At 34.7% G+C, this 18,936-nt stretch overlaps 1 protein-coding gene and 1 non-coding gene across 3 annotated transcripts in view; one reads left to right on the top strand and one right to left on the bottom strand.

Annotated features, from left to right (window-relative positions):
- Positions 1–1,572: 1,572 nt before the first annotated feature.
- Positions 1,573–1,644, top strand: TRNAE-UUC (transfer RNA glutamic acid (anticodon UUC)). The gene has a single exon. It is a non-coding gene; the product is annotated as a tRNA-Glu (tRNA).
- Positions 1,645–10,040: 8,396 nt separating this feature from the next.
- Positions 10,041–18,936, bottom strand: part of LOC145686389 (transcription factor A, mitochondrial-like) — a 54,399-nt gene continuing 45,503 nt past the window's right edge. For both annotated transcript variants that reach the window (XM_081759665.1, XM_081759663.1), the window contains 2 exons: positions 17,344–17,439; positions 10,041–10,893 (listed from right to left, as the gene is read on the bottom strand). In XM_081759665.1, the coding sequence (XP_081615791.1) occupies positions 10,663–10,893; positions 17,344–17,439 (327 nt within the window). In that variant the 3' untranslated portion in view covers positions 10,041–10,662. The remainder of the gene's footprint in view (positions 10,894–17,343; positions 17,440–18,936) is intronic.

Consider the following 18,936-nt stretch of genomic DNA (forward strand, 5'->3'; position numbering starts at 1 on the left):
TTTTTTAATACGAAAATTTCTTATAAAATTACTATGGAAAAAAAGTAGAAATGTCAGAATTACATTCAAAATAATAACCACAAAAAGCTTTTTTATATATAAAAAATTATATTATAAAATGCATAAAAAAAGAGAATGTAAATTTAGTGAGATAGAGTGAAAAAGGAAAGATTATAAAACATTGGATGTGATTAATTATAATGAAATCAGATGCTCATCAATTGAGAATATGAAAGAGTTGGAATTAATAAATAAAACTAGGTATTAGTTTCTAATCCCTTGTGAAAAAACATATTTACTTTCCCTTAACGTAAGTTCGGACAATTAATAAATTCTCTCTGTCTCTCTCTCTGTCTTAATTAACAAAGAAATGAAACTAAGACTGTAAACGCATTAGATGCTGTGTTTTACTATAAATATAACCAACCACATATAAAGTTTTTGTAGTATTAGTCTCATATCTATTTTACTCCAGCAAGAAATATTTTCACATTTTTTGTGCATTTAACAAAAGCATTTTTAAAAGAAGTTTCATGATTATTATTAACAGGCACATATGCTGGAATTTATTTTGGGGCTCCAAAGCTTTTCAGGGAGGTATAAATTCAATATGAGAATAAATTATACTAAAATTTGTAAAATCGTCCTAAAATTAAAATAAAAAGGAAAGTAAGAAATTTCGTGACGATTTCAGGATCCATCCTCTGTATATGCCTCTGTATATCCCTAGGATCCATCCTCTGTATATGCCCCTAATAATATTATTATTATTAGTTACAAGGTGTTTCTACATGCAATCAGTTCTTGATGTCTATCGTAGTTTAACAATGTGAAACAAAAGTAATTCATGATGATATCCTGGGTGTTATACCGTACATGCAAACTCAAGAGCATTTTTTGTTGCATAGCGAAGTAGGATATATGATTACTACAGGTTACTGATTTTTGGGCACCACTCATTCGGAATCTTATGTATTCTTGTCTCCGAGCTATGAACTTTCTTCGAGTACTATCCCACCGCACCTGAGGTACTGATCGCATTGTTCGTATATATGATACGTGTGATATATGAAATATGGTTTTGATACTTAAAAAATAATAAAATAAAATAAAGCAGAACATACAGCCAGATCGAAACTTCAACTAAATTGTTGAGATATGCTTGTCCAACGTTTTGAATAAATCTTAGAGCTTGAACGTAGCTGTACCAAAATATGCGTTACAAAATACGAAAAATTTTCAAACGGTATTGTTAAATCCCCTTAAACTTTGAAGTTCCCTCCACTTACTCCTCCTGGTAATAATTCTTGGTTAAATTTAATAAGTTTATAATGTCACACATTCAAATCTATGTTCTATGGTTTAACTTAACTTTCCACTAACATCAATTGTTTCTTAGCTGAAATGCTGGATCACAATTGTAGACGCCCATATAGTACTCAGAAAAAGAGTGTTTCATCTATGTATGGCACTCTGTGTGTGTGTTCCCATGAATCATATTTGTATTGTTTCTTTACATAAGATCTTTGTTAATGTAGGAGTTTACTATTAACAGAAAGAGAGGTCTGTCAATCCCATGTGGTCTAGTGGCTAGGATACCTGGCTTTCACCCAGGAGGCTTGGGTTCGATTCCCGGCATGAAAATGTTTCTTTATTGTATTTTGGAAATATGTATTCCCAGCTAAAGCAACTGTCTTCACAGTTAAATTCGTAAAACGCTTTTAAATAACATGTTCACAGTTTGCTGCTAGCACATTAATTCAAGGAAGCACAGGTAAACATTCTTCCTGCGTTATTAGCAAGCCCTGGGTTTGAAGAATGTAACGAACCAACACTCTTTCTGACTTTATTTCTCCAGATTTTCTCAATTTCATCAGGTGAATGATGGGACTCTTCACAGATAGGTCATGCAGGTTTCGAAGTTTCTCTTTCTGTTGATAACTAACTTTTTTTTATTAAGATAAAACTTATAGCTTTTATTATTTCTTTCTAAATTCACTGTTTTTAAAAAAATTCAAATTTAAAGCCTGTGACAAACATCTTGGAATTTCAGCTCAACGAATAAAACGCAAGCTCTGACGCGACGTTGCCAAGTGGTAAACTATGACTAAGCAGAGGAAATACAGTGCGATCAGCTGGCAGGGGATAGACGTGGATGTGTACAAAATAAACGTGGCAATACCGTTGGACTCTCATTTGCTAGCAGCATTTAAAGGGAACTTGGAGCGCCGCCTTCAAATGCCAAGATGTTTGTCACGCGGTTTAATATTAAGTAAAGGAACTAGTAATTTTCCTTTTAGCGAGAAATGTCATGTTTCTATGTTTTTAAAAGCATTTCTTTGTTATAAATAAAGACAACGTTTAGTTAGCGTTTATAGTCCAAATGCCAATTTTAACGGACTGTACGAGTAATTCGGGACCCAAAGGTCTGCATACTAGAGACCTGCACGGACCGAATTTTTCGGCCGAGCCCAATCCAGCCCGAATGTACCTAGGCCCGGCCCAGCCCGGGCCCGAAAAGTTTTGGAGAGTTTCGGCGCGAGCCCGGCCCGCCCCTTTAAGTTTTTTAAAGTTCTTGGCCCAAACTCGGCTCGGGCCCGATAAATTTTAAAAGTTTTTGGTCTGACCCCGACAAATGTTCTACTCACAATTTTACTTGCATAAAGAACTGACTCAGTGCTACCAACTGCTGTCAGTGCTGAGAAAAGTTACGTGTAAGTTTGGTTGCATCTGTCCAGGCGTTTTACAAACTGCAAATTATCTGGACCCCAAGTAATTGAATTAGAGCACTTAAGGGGGAGATACTTTTGCGGTTGGGTGTACAGTAAACTGTACATATTTTTCAATCCTTTGTTTCAACAATGAAAACCGCCCTACAGTTATTCAAATAAATTTGTGCTCATTGAAGTGATGTTCGGTGATCATTGAAAATGTTGCAGTGCTGCTACTTGTTGGTCAAACATTGGACTACTTATGTGACACTGTCTGTGCTTGGTAAAAATTGTGCTTTCCTCGTGTGTTTTAAAACTGAGCTTTTATTGAGTAAACAGGGCTGATCAAAATAAACAATTGCTCGTTTGTGTGTTGCAGAAAACTAATTTTGGACGTAATGTGCCAAATAACAAACATATTGTTTTTATTTGCGTTACAACGTAATTGAGAAAAGCCATGTACAGTACTGTACATTTTACCTTAAACCCATGGAGAAGTTCGGATTTTTTTTTCTTTTCTTAAAAAGCGGAGACACATCAGAAATGGAAAACGAAGTGACCACCAGGATAATATAGCAAACGTAAACACAAATGAGAACAAAACTGAAAATGGCGTGTTTTGGTGACGAAATGACAGAAGAATCTGTACCAGATATTGCTAAGGAATTATTTCCTGATTCCGTATTAGACTTTGAAGTAGAAGTTCCTGTAATAATGTTGTAGAAGCAATGGACATCAGTGTAACACCAGATACTGTTATGGGAGGTGTTTTGAAACACGATCTTCTTCCGGATTCTGCTCTCGGAAGAAATGTTTCAGGCAATAGTATAACAAATAATGAAGAGACACGTTGTTACTTTGACCTGATAATTGATTAAAAAAAATCAATGGAGAAACGAAATGTTTACTACTACGGTTCCATCAGACTGGGACAAACCCATACTAAATGAACATACAACTCTTCCTACACCAAGTGGTCCAGCGTAGCGTATCACTAACGCTCTTGCCTTCACTTCGGTCCCGGGTTCGATTCCCGGTGGGGGCACTCAGTCAAAAAGTGTAAAACGCGTTTTCAGGCCAGCCACTCTGAATGAGGTTTTCCTGGGTTTTTCTCATACACACCCGGCCTTTGCCTTATACGTCCCACGCCACTTCCTTCTCTTTTCCTGGATAGTGTGCTCGCTGAGAGACGTCTTCCCTCAAACGTGGCAGGTTAAATGGCGATAGATGTCGAAAGCCGAGAAATCTAAATCTTCCTACACCAATTAATTTCTTTTAGGAGTACATGCCTACCAGTTTACTACAGATTGTATGTGATTTGACTAACATGTACGCCCTGCAGAACAGTACGACTAATTTTAAAGATGGTGCGCAATCTAAAATGATGCGCAATTACAAAAGAGACCTTTCTATAATACACTTTTGCATACTTGAAAATTCAATACAGTGTTCATAAATTGGGCATTTTATATGTACTACATACAAATGCTACAAGGAAATTGTACGTTACAGTGTACATTTTGAAAAATATATCTAGATGTATATATTTTTAAAATTTTCATTATAAAGTACCTTAAGGATCCAAAATAAGTGTTAAGACGAATAATTGTAATTTTATCTCAACTAAATCAATAAGTGTCCTAAAGCATACCTAAGTTCGATGTACAGTATACTATCAAATCCACTGAGGAAGTTAAGTCTATTACACACAAAGTTACATACAAGTGATGCATCAGTGAACAACAGACATTAAATGACAGGCATTATAGTAGTGGCGGTTATCAAATATTTAAAGTATTTCTCACAATTTATGACAAACCTTTATGTACTTAATTTTAAGAAGATAGTAACAAAAAAGGTATAAGAAGAACCACACTTACCTGGATGAAGAAGATGAAGCCCCGACGACATCCGCAGGATTTTCGGCGGATGAAATATTTAAAATATTGGACCGAATAAGACTGAACGCAACTAAGGTAACAAGTTTTATTTTCATTTCATATATATGAGGATCGTTTACACCTACCGTAGCAGGAAGGTTAAATGAACAGCAACATAGGTTTATCAATGTTTTTTCACACTTCGTTCTGCAGAACAACAGGCCAGTTCTTGGTGAAGTATAGGACATGTAAGAAAACCTTCATAGACAAAATTATAGCTACTACCACGAACTTTGAAAGCCAGCGTTGTTAAAGGTAAAGTGAAAACAAGTATATAAACTATATGTCAAAGTTCAAACTTTCCGTCTCAAAACAGTCCAGGGAATTGAGTTAGAAGATATTGATCGATACTAGATAAGGACTACTTGATGACTTTATAGTCAACATGGCCGGTATTTTGAATCAAGATTGGAAATTTTAAATAAAATATTTTGTAGTTTCATGTACTCCTCAAATTTTACTAAAATTCATTGCTCTCGTCAACTTTCTTGAAATTTTATTCTGAGACAATAGAATATGAAACTGAAGAAAGCGTTTGAGTAAATGCTAGGCCCTTCTCGTTTCAAACACTCCAAGAAGTAAAAACCAAGTAATTATTAGCCCAACATGTTAAAGTGACGTGATAGTTTATTCGTCCTGTGACTATTATGTCTTTGGATTACATGGGAAAACAGCTTTAAAGAATCGACGGTCCGCCATTGATGGCCAACCTGAAATCAAATTATGGTGTTTGAGATTGACAAGACGGTGTTTTTATGTCGTTTTTGATCCATGTAGTTTGCATATGCGTCAACATCTCTTATCTGCCTTTGGTTGGTTGGATTGGAGTTTAGCGTCCTTTTCAGCACCGTGGCTATATAAGACGTGGACTTACAGCTTGACGTGGAATGAGAACAATGAGTTCTCATCGGGGATCGAACCCAAGTCTTTCGCGCCGAAGACGTGTACGCTAACCATATAGCCACGAGGGAGCTTGTATCTATTTTGGCTATTGATAGTTACTATTGTAATGCTTTACAAGAATAATATTTTAATGTTATAGGCAGGGGCGTCATTTGGGGAGGGCAGGAGGGGGCAATTGTTCCCCCTAAGTTTTAGAAACACGTGCTTTTAAATAACTTGTATACTAAAACACCAACAAATAACATGGAACTCTTATGTAGATGAACACTCTTGCCCCCTCCTAGGAAAATCTGAAATGACGCTACTGGTTATAGGTGGCTACAAACATTGAAACCAATGGCGATACTGTTTTCTTATTACATGTAAGTTAAGGTACCTACAAAAATCGATCAAATGGAGATATGTGGATGAGGAACTGAAGCAGAGGTGGCCGAGAGGGATACAAATTTCCATCCTCGTAAGTTGCAATTTGTGCATTATCTAACGTAGGACAACCGACCGCGGAACTTTCTTGCTCCAAATTTAAAGAAATTTACCTTTCTTGGAAGAAGTGATGACAGAATTTTTATATTGATGAAAGATGAACGAATGGAATTTTCGATTCTGGTCAAGCCCAAAAGGTTGACTGACAGCAAAACAAAAGGCTTTCAAAAATCGATGGTTGGTGTGCTTTATGGAACATGCATATTTTTGTCTGTCTTTACTCGAATCGAAAATCCGCGCAGAAAGTCGATCTCAGTGGATAGTGAGTGGATGATTCAACAGTACTTGTGATCAGAGGTCGTCCTGAAAGGTTGACAGGAAATGGAGTGTCAATCATTATGCAGAAATGTGAAACTAGCCTGTTGACATGTTTTCCAGATACTAGCTTGGTAGACATGACCTGTGGGCTGAGCCTCCGCACTCCGCGAATGTCGCCATAAGCAAAATTTTTAAAATTACAATGCTGTGAAAATCTAAGGCTTAGATCGTCACCTCAACACAATATTTACTGCAACAGCCACTATGGATTTTCGTATGACGAAAAGAATTATATATATGACATTTGAGGGAGTGTGCTAATGGTCGTGGAACATGTAAAGAGCGTTTCGCATGAACTCTTTATCAATTTTCACATTAGCAACAGATTTTGTAGCATTCCAGTATATTCAAGCTACTTACCTTTTTTTGTGTCTGTAAATTATTCTCAAAACTTACAAATATTTCTTTAAAAACAAACTCAGTAGTCATTTGTGACGAATGGAACAACAAACTGGGACGACAAAAATAAGATTTTGTAATGAAAGTATTGGAATAATAGTATTTTGAAAAGGTCATGCCACTGATAGCTATTAATTTTGATTGTCCAACAGAAAAGCTTATTATTTAAAATATATATATATATTGTACAATGACTTTGATACATACTTACAGTCGAAAAATTGAAGCATTTAGAAGGAACTCTCCAATTTGGTACACGTTCATACCAACGATGGGTTTACAAAGAATTCAAGTTTGAAGGATTTGTAACATCATTAATACCTAAGTGGGTTAGTGGTATCATCACGAGTACAGCGATATAAATATGCAGACAGATTCGTTAGATAATGACCATCGGGAAAAGAGCTCACCAATATAGGAGTATGACTAATAGATGCATTACTAGTACTAAAAAGAGTTGAAAAGATGTACATTGTGAGTTTTTATAATGCTGCGTGATCGTACTCTGCAATTTACCAGGGATGAGGATCATACAGCTGTCACAGTACTCTCATGTTAGAACAAGTGGGTGCATGAGGACCCACGAACCTCATGAAGATTCTGGTAGAACAAAACTATACCAAAGGAGGATTGCCGTATTATATTCCCAGATATCATGTAACCTCATATAATCTGACTATCTGAAATGAGCTGAGGCACAGAACACTATATAAGATCTTAAGTCACTCTGCACCATGGTTGACTTCGGCTGAACTACAATTGGTTGGTTGGATTGGGGTGTAGTTTTATTCCTTTTCAACACCTGGGCTGATGAGACATGGACTTGCAGTTCAAGATGGAATTCGAACTAGTAAAATACGTTTAAATTTCCCCTTTCTCACCGGAAATTGAACCTGGAATCTCATGTACCAGAGGTGTGCACGTTAACCACTAGATCAGAGGGTAGAGCGGCCGAACTGCGAGTTTTATCGTCGTCTCATACAAAGCAGGATATAATTACCACCAATTAAAAGTAGAGATAGCTGAACGCATGGACTGATGACTATCGTGTACAAGTATGGTGGTGATATCAGACCCTGGCCATAAGACCCATAGGAATTTCGAGATGGATTAGGTTTCTCTTCAGATCCAAGTAAAGCATAAAGAGAATGAATACAATAAGTAATAAAAGTTGGTCAAGTTATTACATTGTGCCGCCATTTTTCGACATTTCAGTTTTCTTCGTACATTTTTATAATTTCATGAAAAATAACTATCAAATTATAACAAATACGGGAAAACAAATGCGAAATAAAAATGATACAACATTATCAGAGGTTTCCAACGGTACCAATATCTTTTCTCTATCTTTAAATTTGACGGGAGTTAGTGAAGTCTCAGTGACATACCTCGGGTTGAAGTTATGAATCAAACTTATCCCCATAGCTTACAGGGATTACCTTGCACCAGATCTTTATTGCAAAGCCATCTGAAAAGACCCTTTGACATGAGATATTCTACAATGTGAAATACAGAAAAAGTATTAACCCAACAAATTTAGTTGGGCATTCAATGCTGAAGACTCATCGCTCACATTGGATAATAGCATTAATGAGCTTCTTACCCGTACTTCAAGAGCTGTTCTACAAAACGATACAAATCCTCAAAGTTTTGTTTAAGTGAAAAATGATTTGTAATAACCAGAAACGTAATGAATAGTTATGCAATCCATGCATAACAAAATATATAACCGAATTTTATCACATTTTTTAATTAGTTACCCTCAAAAAGCCCCCCAAAATTTTTCAACATATAGGGTTATAAGAAATCCAAAATCAAGAATTCTTGATAAAACTAATTATTTTAGATATTTACACCATTGAACATTAGTAGTTCCTACGCATATCTTTCTGCAATTTATAGTGCATGCATACACTACAGATTTGCTTTTAGAATTTCTACTATTATTATCATCAACATTTTTACCGGTTTATTATTATTACTATAATTTTATTTAATAATACGATATTTATATTTTTACTGTTAAGATTATTACAATTATTTTATTAATCTTTGTAATTTTACACTTATTATTATCACTATTAAGCATTTATATGTAGGACCATTTTTCACATTGACATAAAGATCTAACCATTTACACATTTGCTGAAAATCATTGGTAGATTGACTTCCTGAAACGTAACATACTGAGCTATTAAAACTTCATTAACTCGGTCAAATTTGAAAGTAGAGAAAAGATATTGGTACCGTTGGAAACCTCTGATTATGCTCTGTCACTTTTATTTAGCATTCGTTTTCGGTATCTCTTGTGGTTTCATAGTTATTTTCCATGAAATTATAAAAATCTACGAAGAAAACTTAAATATCGAAAAAATGACGGCACAATGTAAGAACTTTGCCAACTTTTCTTACTTACACTATTCATTCTCTTTAATTCGGTACAAGAACAAAGTTTTTAGTTTCATTATACGTTGAGATATTTCCGTTCCAGAAAAATAAGGCATTTTCGCGTAGACGCCATACTGAATTTCAGATTTTCCAAGTTATGCTCGGATTGTCAGATGTCTATCCAAGATTTTTTTCCATCAGTTAGATATGTTTTATTGGATCTAAAGAGAAACTTTGTCCAACTCGAAATTCCTACGAGTCTTAAGATCAGGGACTGGACTACGGTACCATAGAAAGAGGACATCTTCTAGCAATATGGTGGAAGGATACATCGGTATTATTACTGACATCATGATGTGGGAAACCATACGGTATAGCGATTCCAGGTATCCACACGGCACGGTATGTCATTGACATCCTGTGTCCGCATGTGGTACCTCTCCTGCAACAATATTCTGGACAGCCTTCAGTAAGACATCGCTTGTCCACACGTATATGTACCTATGGATTGCTACCTCATGTTGAGATACTCATGGTGGTTAGCAAGGTCCTTCGATTTGTATCTAATAGAAATATATAGGATCAGCTACGTCACCAACTCTGACCCGTGTCAATTTGCAAGATGGAAAGGGCAAGTTACAACAGTTGTAGAAAATTATCATGGCAGAGCAGTCGCTTGTATGCCGACTCCATTGTCCATTTATTCCAATATTGTAATCGTTGGAATACAGTCACATTACCTTAAATACATGCAGTTTCTTTCCATTTCCACCAGTTGCTCTGGAGACGTGATTTTTTCTTAAGAGTGCGGATAGAAGGTGTGAGTGTATTTTCCCTGCTAAACTGATATTAATAGCATGCAACCAATAAAATTTTCTAATATTAAAAACTGTCAGTCTTTTGTTTTTTATAATATATTCTTCGTACAATGTTTATGCTTTCTCAGGTGAAGTCAAAATACATATTTCTCTTTACTGCATTTCCATTTTGTATCGATTTTTAGAATTGTATTTGCAAGTTCTTACCATTCAATATCCTACAAACTTGTACGGAGAAAAATTACATAAAATCTTCCTTCCGCATCATTTGTAACTCTGAACCAACTGAATTACAGCTTGTAAGGTATATTACTTTCCAAATATACGTTAAAACATATTGGCACAATTACTCTACATCGAATCGCAGAAAGCTTGGTAAGGGTTTCATCATCCTTTAGAAAATAGGATGATAATGAAAATAATTCATATTGAAACCGGTATAAGGGAACAGTTTCTTGTGATAATTTTTTAAATATAAATTTATTGCAATCTTGACTGAAGTCCATCATTGTCACTCAGGTAAGTACGTACGACATTAACAGGAACAATATTATGCACTTCACAAGTCCAATATTATGCGCTTCACAAGTCCTTGACTTGCACTTATCTCAAAACAAACCCTTTCACCTCAAGCTGTATGATGTTCCATACTCAAAAGATCCCTATTTATCGATAAACTCTTACTACAAATCAACAACTAGTTCACTCCTCTTTCGCTCTTCTACGAGGTTTACGCCCTGTACTTTCTGTCCTTGGCTCAATCAAAGCCTCACTACGTACAACATCCGTATTCCCCAACCGTATCATCTTTGCTTCCCACTGCTGGAGCTGCTTCTTATACTCCTGCTGAGCAACTTTGTATGATTCATGATACTTCGCCTTTTCTTCTGCTGGAAGATTCTTCCATGCCTGTACAACTTCCTCCAGCCACTCCTATAATAACAATGAGAAAAAATAATTTCAACCAGAACGTTTCACATTGTATTAACTGAAAATCTTATTATTAACCGACCAAGTGTAATGGTCAACGAAATGAAATGCCAATGAAATTAAAATCCTAGTTTTAAGTCACACGGTTATGCCCTTTAAATTAATGGAGATTAATGAAAGTGAATAATTATGAAAAAAAAATGGTGGTATAAGAATGCGGGAAAAAACAGGAGAATCCCGAGAAAACCCATCGACACAATGTTGTCACCATAAACTCGCGTAGCTGGGATCGAACTAGGAACCCCTCACACCAGACTAAGCCATCGTGAATGGTTAGTGTTCTTGCTTCAAATGTGAGGTCTCGGACTGAAAACACATGACTTGAAAGTTTTCCAGTTTCCCTTAGTTTACCAGATGGTTGCTAGACTGGCACTTTTTATAGGCGTTGTCCAGCTCTCTTCCCGAATTCCTTCCTATATTTCATTGTCAATTGCTTTCAGTGTAAGACGGTTTAAGAAACTGTATTTGGAATTTAATTAGTAAATTAATATGATATTTAACTTGAACTAGAAAACAAATCACTGAACAACTGGTAACTGTACGTTTATCTTAAAATAATAACACTGTCTGATGAAGTCAAAATGTTCACTTAGTTGACGAAACTATCCCACAGTTATTATTTTAAAATAAACGTTCCTCTGTTCTGTGATTTGTTTTCTAGTTCAAGTTATTTAAGATAGCAAAGATGATATCTAAGTACAAACATATATATATATTTAATTTCCAAATCAATAATGTTATTTTAACCTATTATATATATTTAATGCTTTGCTCGTTTTCTGCGAAAGTAATAAATATAATTATTTTTACCATCTGAAAGATCTTTTCATAAATATTAAAATTATACCTTAACCTCGTAGGTCAGCCGCAAATGTCAATGGAACAAATATCACTCACGCGCATTTTGATAAATCTAGAGAACTTTAGGAGTTTTGTAATTTCGAAACCAGTTCACATATTAAACTGAAATATCAGGGATTTTTTTTTTCAATGGTACACTTCTTGTCACAAAAAGTGGGATTGCCTTCCAGAGTACAAGTTCAAAAAGTTCAACCTACATCCTTATGTCCCTCGGATCTCCTTATAAGAGAAATCTAGTTTTCCTCCACTCTGTTACAGAGCAATGTGCGTATTCTCTAATAGAAACAGACCATCTGGACATTGCCTTCAAGTAAATATTTAGATAGCATGCAGAAGAGAACAATAAACCAGTTGCTCCAGTGTACTGCCAGAATGAACTTAAAAAGAACTATTTGTTGTCTACGGCAAATGCTTTTATAGAAAACAAACTAAAGATCTTAGGCTATTTGTCTCTCATAATTAGAAGAATAATGGAAAGCAGCAATGTCTAAAAAGCAAGTTGCTCCAGCCTGGATATTCAAACACTAAGATATTGAATTGCACGATTCGGAACCGAAGAGGAACAAGGATTACAACCTACAGCGAAACTGAGTAGACCGTAAATGACAACGAAAGGCGAAAATGTTTCGATTATTGAAGTTAACGCAGCAAACTTCTTCGCTGCTGCAACAAACTTGAAAACAACTTTAGGTCTGGAATGCAGTGCAGAGACGTGTAACTGTACTCATATTCAATGAGAAAAAGCGGAAAGACTATTACTCACCGCAAAAAATATGTAGCAGAATTTTCTTCTACATGCAACAGGTAGCGCTTTCGGAAGATGCAATTTCCTTCTTCAGCCTGTGGTAGACTTCAAAAAGAATATATATATATATATATATATATATATATATATATATATATATATATATATATATATATATATATATATATATATATATATATATAAAACATGAAGAAAGGTTAAAAAATGGTTAAAAGGTTAGGATATGTAAACAACAAATCTATCAAACATTAAAACACACGGACATAGAAACTCACTGACATTGTACACTGCTGTTCACTGTTTTCTGCTCTTGCTTTCCACATAGTGTAAGTATGTAGTGAAAAGATTACTCCAAATAATATTTATTTCTCGTCTACCCAGGTTAAGTGAGGACCTTTCTTTGTGAATATAATATGATTCTTTAATTTTTCGTTCCGTTGCTGTTTGTTTTTTCAATTAAACATGCTTCCACGATTTGATAGTTATAATCTCTATGATGCGTTGCTAGACCGGGTAACTGTTGCGGATTCCGAGATTTCGAGGTACGAACGTGCTTAGTTATTCTAGTACAAATGTCCCTTTTTGTTTGACCTATATACACTTTATCACACTGACATTTCACCCGATAGACGCCACTGCTTTGTAAAGGGTCAGTAAAAAATGCTTTAAAATTAGTTATGTATTTATCTATAGATTTTGGAGAAACTTCTGAAATTTTGATGTGTCTTTACAGAATCTTTTTGATTTTTTGCTGAAAAATGTGGAACCAAAGGGACACCAATCCATCTGACAGTTACGGAATCTGTTGTTGGTTGATGGTGGGTGCCGACGATCTCCTGTTGTACCTGTTTGTACCATTTTAACAATAAAGATTTTTGGAAGCCATTTTCCTGTCCAATTTGTAATAAATACTGTGTTTCCTTGTTGAGATCTTCAGAGAGGTCTGAAAGTAAAAGTAAAAAGATCCCCTAAAAAGTTTTTCCAAACATTTAATTTCTGAAGCCATGAATGTGATGATTTGAAGTTGATATATTTTTTACCAGCAGAAGGTTTGCGGTATACCGAAGTAACAAATCTGTTGTTATGTCTTTTAATGATAATGTCGAGAAAGTTAAGAAAACCATTTTCTTCAAGTTTCTTCGTAAATTTTATTCTAGGGTGAATTTGATTAAACTCATCGAACAGTTAATTTAATTCTTGAGGGTCCTTGAACAAAATCAAAGTATTATTAGCATATCGAAAATATGTAATACAAGGAAATTTAGGAAGGATGTTTGTTTCAAACATGTCCAGTACCAAATTAGAAAATATTGGAGAAAGGGTATTACCCATAGCCAATCCATCGTCCTGTCGAAAAATGGTGTCTTCAAAGTGGAAGAAATTGTTCCTTAGACAAAAGGCTATTAGTCGAGAGATTAATTGGGTTTCGTATGGGTTCACTTTTAGTTTAAGTAAAGCCATTTCCACTGCCTGTAGAGCCAGGTCTACTGATATCGATGGATACATTTCCACAACATCAAAAGATGCCAAATGGATGGAATTCGCAGCAACAAAGGAACTCAAGCATGTTTTCAACTACAAACTGTTTTTAACCGTGTAGCTAACTGGAATATTATATGATACGAGTTTATCATATAGCCATTTTGAAAGTAAATATGTAGGATGACAAAACCTGCTACTATTGGTCTTAATGGAACATTAGGTTTATGTATTTTTGCAAGTCCATATATGATTGGACCTTTGGTTCCACATTTTTCAGCAAAAATCAAGATGATTCTGCAAATACAGAATATCAAAATTTCAGAAGTTTTTCCAAAATCTATAGATAAATACATAACTAATTTTAAAGCATTTTTACTGACCCTTTACAAAGCAGTGGCGTCTATCGGGTAAAATGTCAGTGTGATAAAGTGTATATAGGTCAAACAAAAAGGAACATTTGTACTAGAATAAGTGAGCACGTTCGTACCTCGAAATCTCGGAATCTGCAACAGTTATCCGGTCTAGCAACGCATCTTAGAGATTATAACCAACATATCGTAGAAACATGTTTAATTGAAATAGCAAAAACAGCAACGGAACGAAAAATTAAAGATTCATATTATATTCACAAAGAAGGTCCTCACTTAACCTGGATAGACGAGAAATAAATATCATTTGGAGTAATCTTTTCACTACATACTTTCACCATTTGGAAAGCAAGAGCAGAAAACAGTGGACAGCAGTGTATAATGTCAGTGAGTTTCTATTCCCGTGTGTTCTAATGTTTGATAGATTTGTTTTTTACATATCCTAACGTTTTAACCATTTTTTAACCTTCCTTCATGTTTTTTATCCTTTTTGACGCCTACCACAGGCTGAAGAAGGAAGTTGCATCTTCCAAAAGGGCTATCTGTTGCATGTAGAATGAAATTCTGCTTTTTTTTTCGGTGAGTAATAGCCTTTCCACTTTTTCTCATTTAATATAATCACCGCTCGCAATATTCTGATATGTACTCATATTATTTGTTCTGCTTTGCAGGTCAAACTAACAGATGCACATATACATGCTCATATTACTTGATACGAGATCAAAGCATGTGGAAAACAGTAACAGAAAGAAACGGAAAAGGCTAATAGACATGTGTTCTCGATCTAGTGGATTCGCGTGATAATGTTTATTTTTAATACGAGTTCGAATCCTGGCTAGGCAAGATCTTTTTTGTAAATAATGAATCTGCATTTTACTGACAAAGAACATTCATGTTTGAATGGAAGTAATTTATTATTGTATGTACAACTCTACTTCTGCCGTTTTCCAACAGATGGCTCTAGCGGTAAGTGGTGGTGGAAATGAACAAATATAGATGTCATATAAGAAGTTTGAGCATTTGTCAACATACCATCGAAACATCAGTTTTTTTGTCCGCATTGTAAAGTTATTTCCGATTGAAAATGTCAGTTTACGAGCCAAATTCTCGTCATTTGCGGGAGGTTTTAAATTTTCTGCTTCAATATGAAGAAATCTGCACCGGAAGCTCATCGAATGCTGTCGAATACTTATGGGGAGACCGCTATTAGTGAAAGAACGTGTCGTAAGTGGTTTCAACGATCAAGAACGGCATTGTGGTGGAAGATAGAAGCTTTTCGAAGATGCAGAATTGGATGCATTATTTCTTGAAGAATCGTGTCAAACGCAAGAAGAATTGGCAGGATCATTAAAAGTGACTCAACAAGCCATTTCAAAACGTCTTCTTCTTAGTAAGGAGTTTATACACCTAGTTCATCTTCCTAACATGAGGAGTCGTGAGACACTCTACTTTTGGCACACTGAAACCTCCTTTCCACCTTAGGGCAGACATTTTAATAAAAGTGAGACGACAGAACCTTAGTTCAAGATAAGTATTATGTGTAATAATAATAATAATAATAATAATAATAATAATAATAATAATAATAATAATAATAATAATAATAATAATATAAAAGCAGCACGTGTTTTGTTTGCTGGATAGTATATTTTGCCCCTTGTAGTAATGGAAGGTATGGGAAAATCAGTTCATGTAGGCATTTCATTGACCTTATTACAACATTTTGATCTGTGAATCTTGATTTTATATATATGCCCCTTGCAAATGCAGTTTACGCAACACATAACAAGGCATAGCAAAGAAAACAGAAAAATCGTTATATGTTAACTTTCACACAACAGAAATATAACAATCATTTAAATGTTTAAATTTTATCGCAGGAGCATAGCACGTGAATATTTGACATAGTTGGTATCGTTCTTATCTACAAGTCTGCTGTTTCATGTTCGATTCTTCATGAAGCACACTTTTTTATTTCGTGGTTTCGTGGAAGGAATAGCTATAAAAAGTAATATTACATTTACATCTGTTTTCAATCTATTATACTTTTCTTACTTTTTTCGTTAAGATAATAATATAAGGCACTAAGTATAATTCTAAATCAAAAGTAAGAATGTTCTAGATTTTTCTTCCATTAATAAACTAAAGAAATAACCTTGCATCCGAAACTAAATATATACTGAAACGAACGTAACGAGTTTCTACCATTGCACTCAAACCAGCATTTATGTCTCTGTTGGTCTTTCTGTCTGTTTCACTATAATCTCATAAAGCTAATTCGATTTTAGTGAAACTTGGTATGTGCCTTCGTCTAATCTTTCTAAATAACCTTATTGTTTGATGTTGCAAATTATATTTGCGTATGAATTTTTCTCTTTGTTATCTTTACAGTCATTTGCCCTCTGTGAGAGTTGTAACCCGGGAACAGGTAATCAGAAAAAAGTAAGAAATGTTTAATTTTTACATAAAATGAATTACTACTCTAATTTACAATAAAATGTCCGTATAAGTTTCTCCTTCCACTAAGAGACTCACCATTCCACTACACAATAGGTTTCTACAGCTTTTCCTGCGATCTTTGTGAAAGAAAACTATCGTAACACTAAGGTATAGAACAAAAACCATTAAGCTCCTTAAATTGCGTCAGCTTCCCAGTTAAATAATATCAAGCAAATGTACTATCATGGTTACAAGCAATACAGAGAATGTACAATGGAAAACCAGGAAGATTTGACTGTTCCAAATATTTGATTTCAAAGACAAAACAAAAATTCATGAATTATGCCATTGTAAACTTAGAATAGGATATTTAATTCATTCTAGAAAAGTCTACTTGTAAATCACCGAAACTATCTATAATATTGCATATCAAAATTAATATACGCGTAATGGAGTACTAAAATAGCCACATCTTACCTTAAAAGATTTGTTTCCCCTGAATGGTGCTTTCAGTTTCACGAAAGAAACAAAAGCAGTTGGTGGTCTTTTCGGGCGTCCTAGATCTTTTTGTCTCTGAAACAGACAAATAAATAAAATTAGAAAGTAGTTTTAATGTGTTTTTATGTTCTTACAGAAAAGATTAAACATTTGATTTTATTGATTGATCTATCCACCTTGGTTCTAACTATAACTTACCTATCCTCCAAAATTAATTTGAGATTTCATTAAGAAAAATAGAACGGTCAAGCGCTTCACTCATGCATTATACAATAATTAGTAAAATAAAAAGGTAATGGACTATAGGAAACGCGGTAATAGATCATACAAAAGTATCGGCAACAACTTACAAGAATTCATTATGAAAACTTCTGATTCTGGGTTCGGTTTTGTATATTTTAACTTCAAAACATATTTATGAATAAATTCATAGATATGCATACAAAAACTAAATGACGATTTCAGCCTATTGACCAATATTATCTGTTGAGGGAGAAACCGCATGGGAAGGCATAATGACGTAAAATGAATTTAAGAAATGTGTAGTAGCTATTTATACTTCCTTCTAGCAAAGTGCATTCTTCACATTAAATTTCATTGGATTGACTTGCGCTTAGCGCCCGAAAGAGACCCTTTTCAGCATTGACAAGGGAACATCTTATATTGATAGTAGCATTGTCCAATCAAACAATGTGCAATCGATAGAGAAGTGAAGAAAAGTGAAAAATCCAAAGTTTTACAGGCTGACACGCAGAGACACAGGAGATACAGAGGAAAGAAGTATCTAGAATCATGTGAAGATAGCAATGCAAAAGATACATTGACACAGAAAAAACTTCAAAATGATTAAAGTAATCAAAATTACATTTACACAACAGTATAATAAGCTAACATTGTATCCACAGACACGCTCAATAACATATGTAATCAGTTGCCAACTAAGCACAAAATGAAGTTTTGTTAAATGGCACGGAACACAAATTATAACATCTAGAAAATCTAATTATGATTAGAACCATATCTGTGAAGTTGTGATGTTCAATGTTGCCAACGTTTGAAGATAGGCCTATATGAATTCCTATATGAATATCGGATGTAGAAGAGAACATACAGTACACGATTCTAACTAGTTAAAACCAAACTATGAGACCACAAACAATAATATAATCACTGAAGCACGAAAATAAGGGACGAAGCACAGTGTCGAAGCAGGTTTGCGCAAGTGGAAATCAGAATAGTATCCAACACAACACACAAAATTGAAATGATGCATGCTCTTGGATTGACAATTGATTAGCACGCTCACGTTTCTGATGCACGTAATATTGTATTACCTCACACATTATTGGTAGTCAATTTTTCAGTGTTGCTGTTGATAAAGCGCTCCGCAGTGTGTTGGTAATGTACTCTTCTACATCCGAAATTTATGTATGAATTCATATAGGCCTATCTTCAAATGTTGGCAACACGGTACATCATGACTTCACAGGTATGGTTTTAATCATAATTAGATTTTCTACATGCTATAATTTGTGTTCCGTGGCATTTAACAAAACTTCATTTTGTACTCAG

The sequence above is a fragment of the Thermobia domestica genome, chromosome 5 (genome assembly GCF_964235325.1).
Source record: "Thermobia domestica chromosome 5, izTheDome1.hap1.1, whole genome shotgun sequence".
Taxonomy (NCBI): Eukaryota; Metazoa; Arthropoda; class Insecta; order Zygentoma; family Lepismatidae; genus Thermobia; species Thermobia domestica.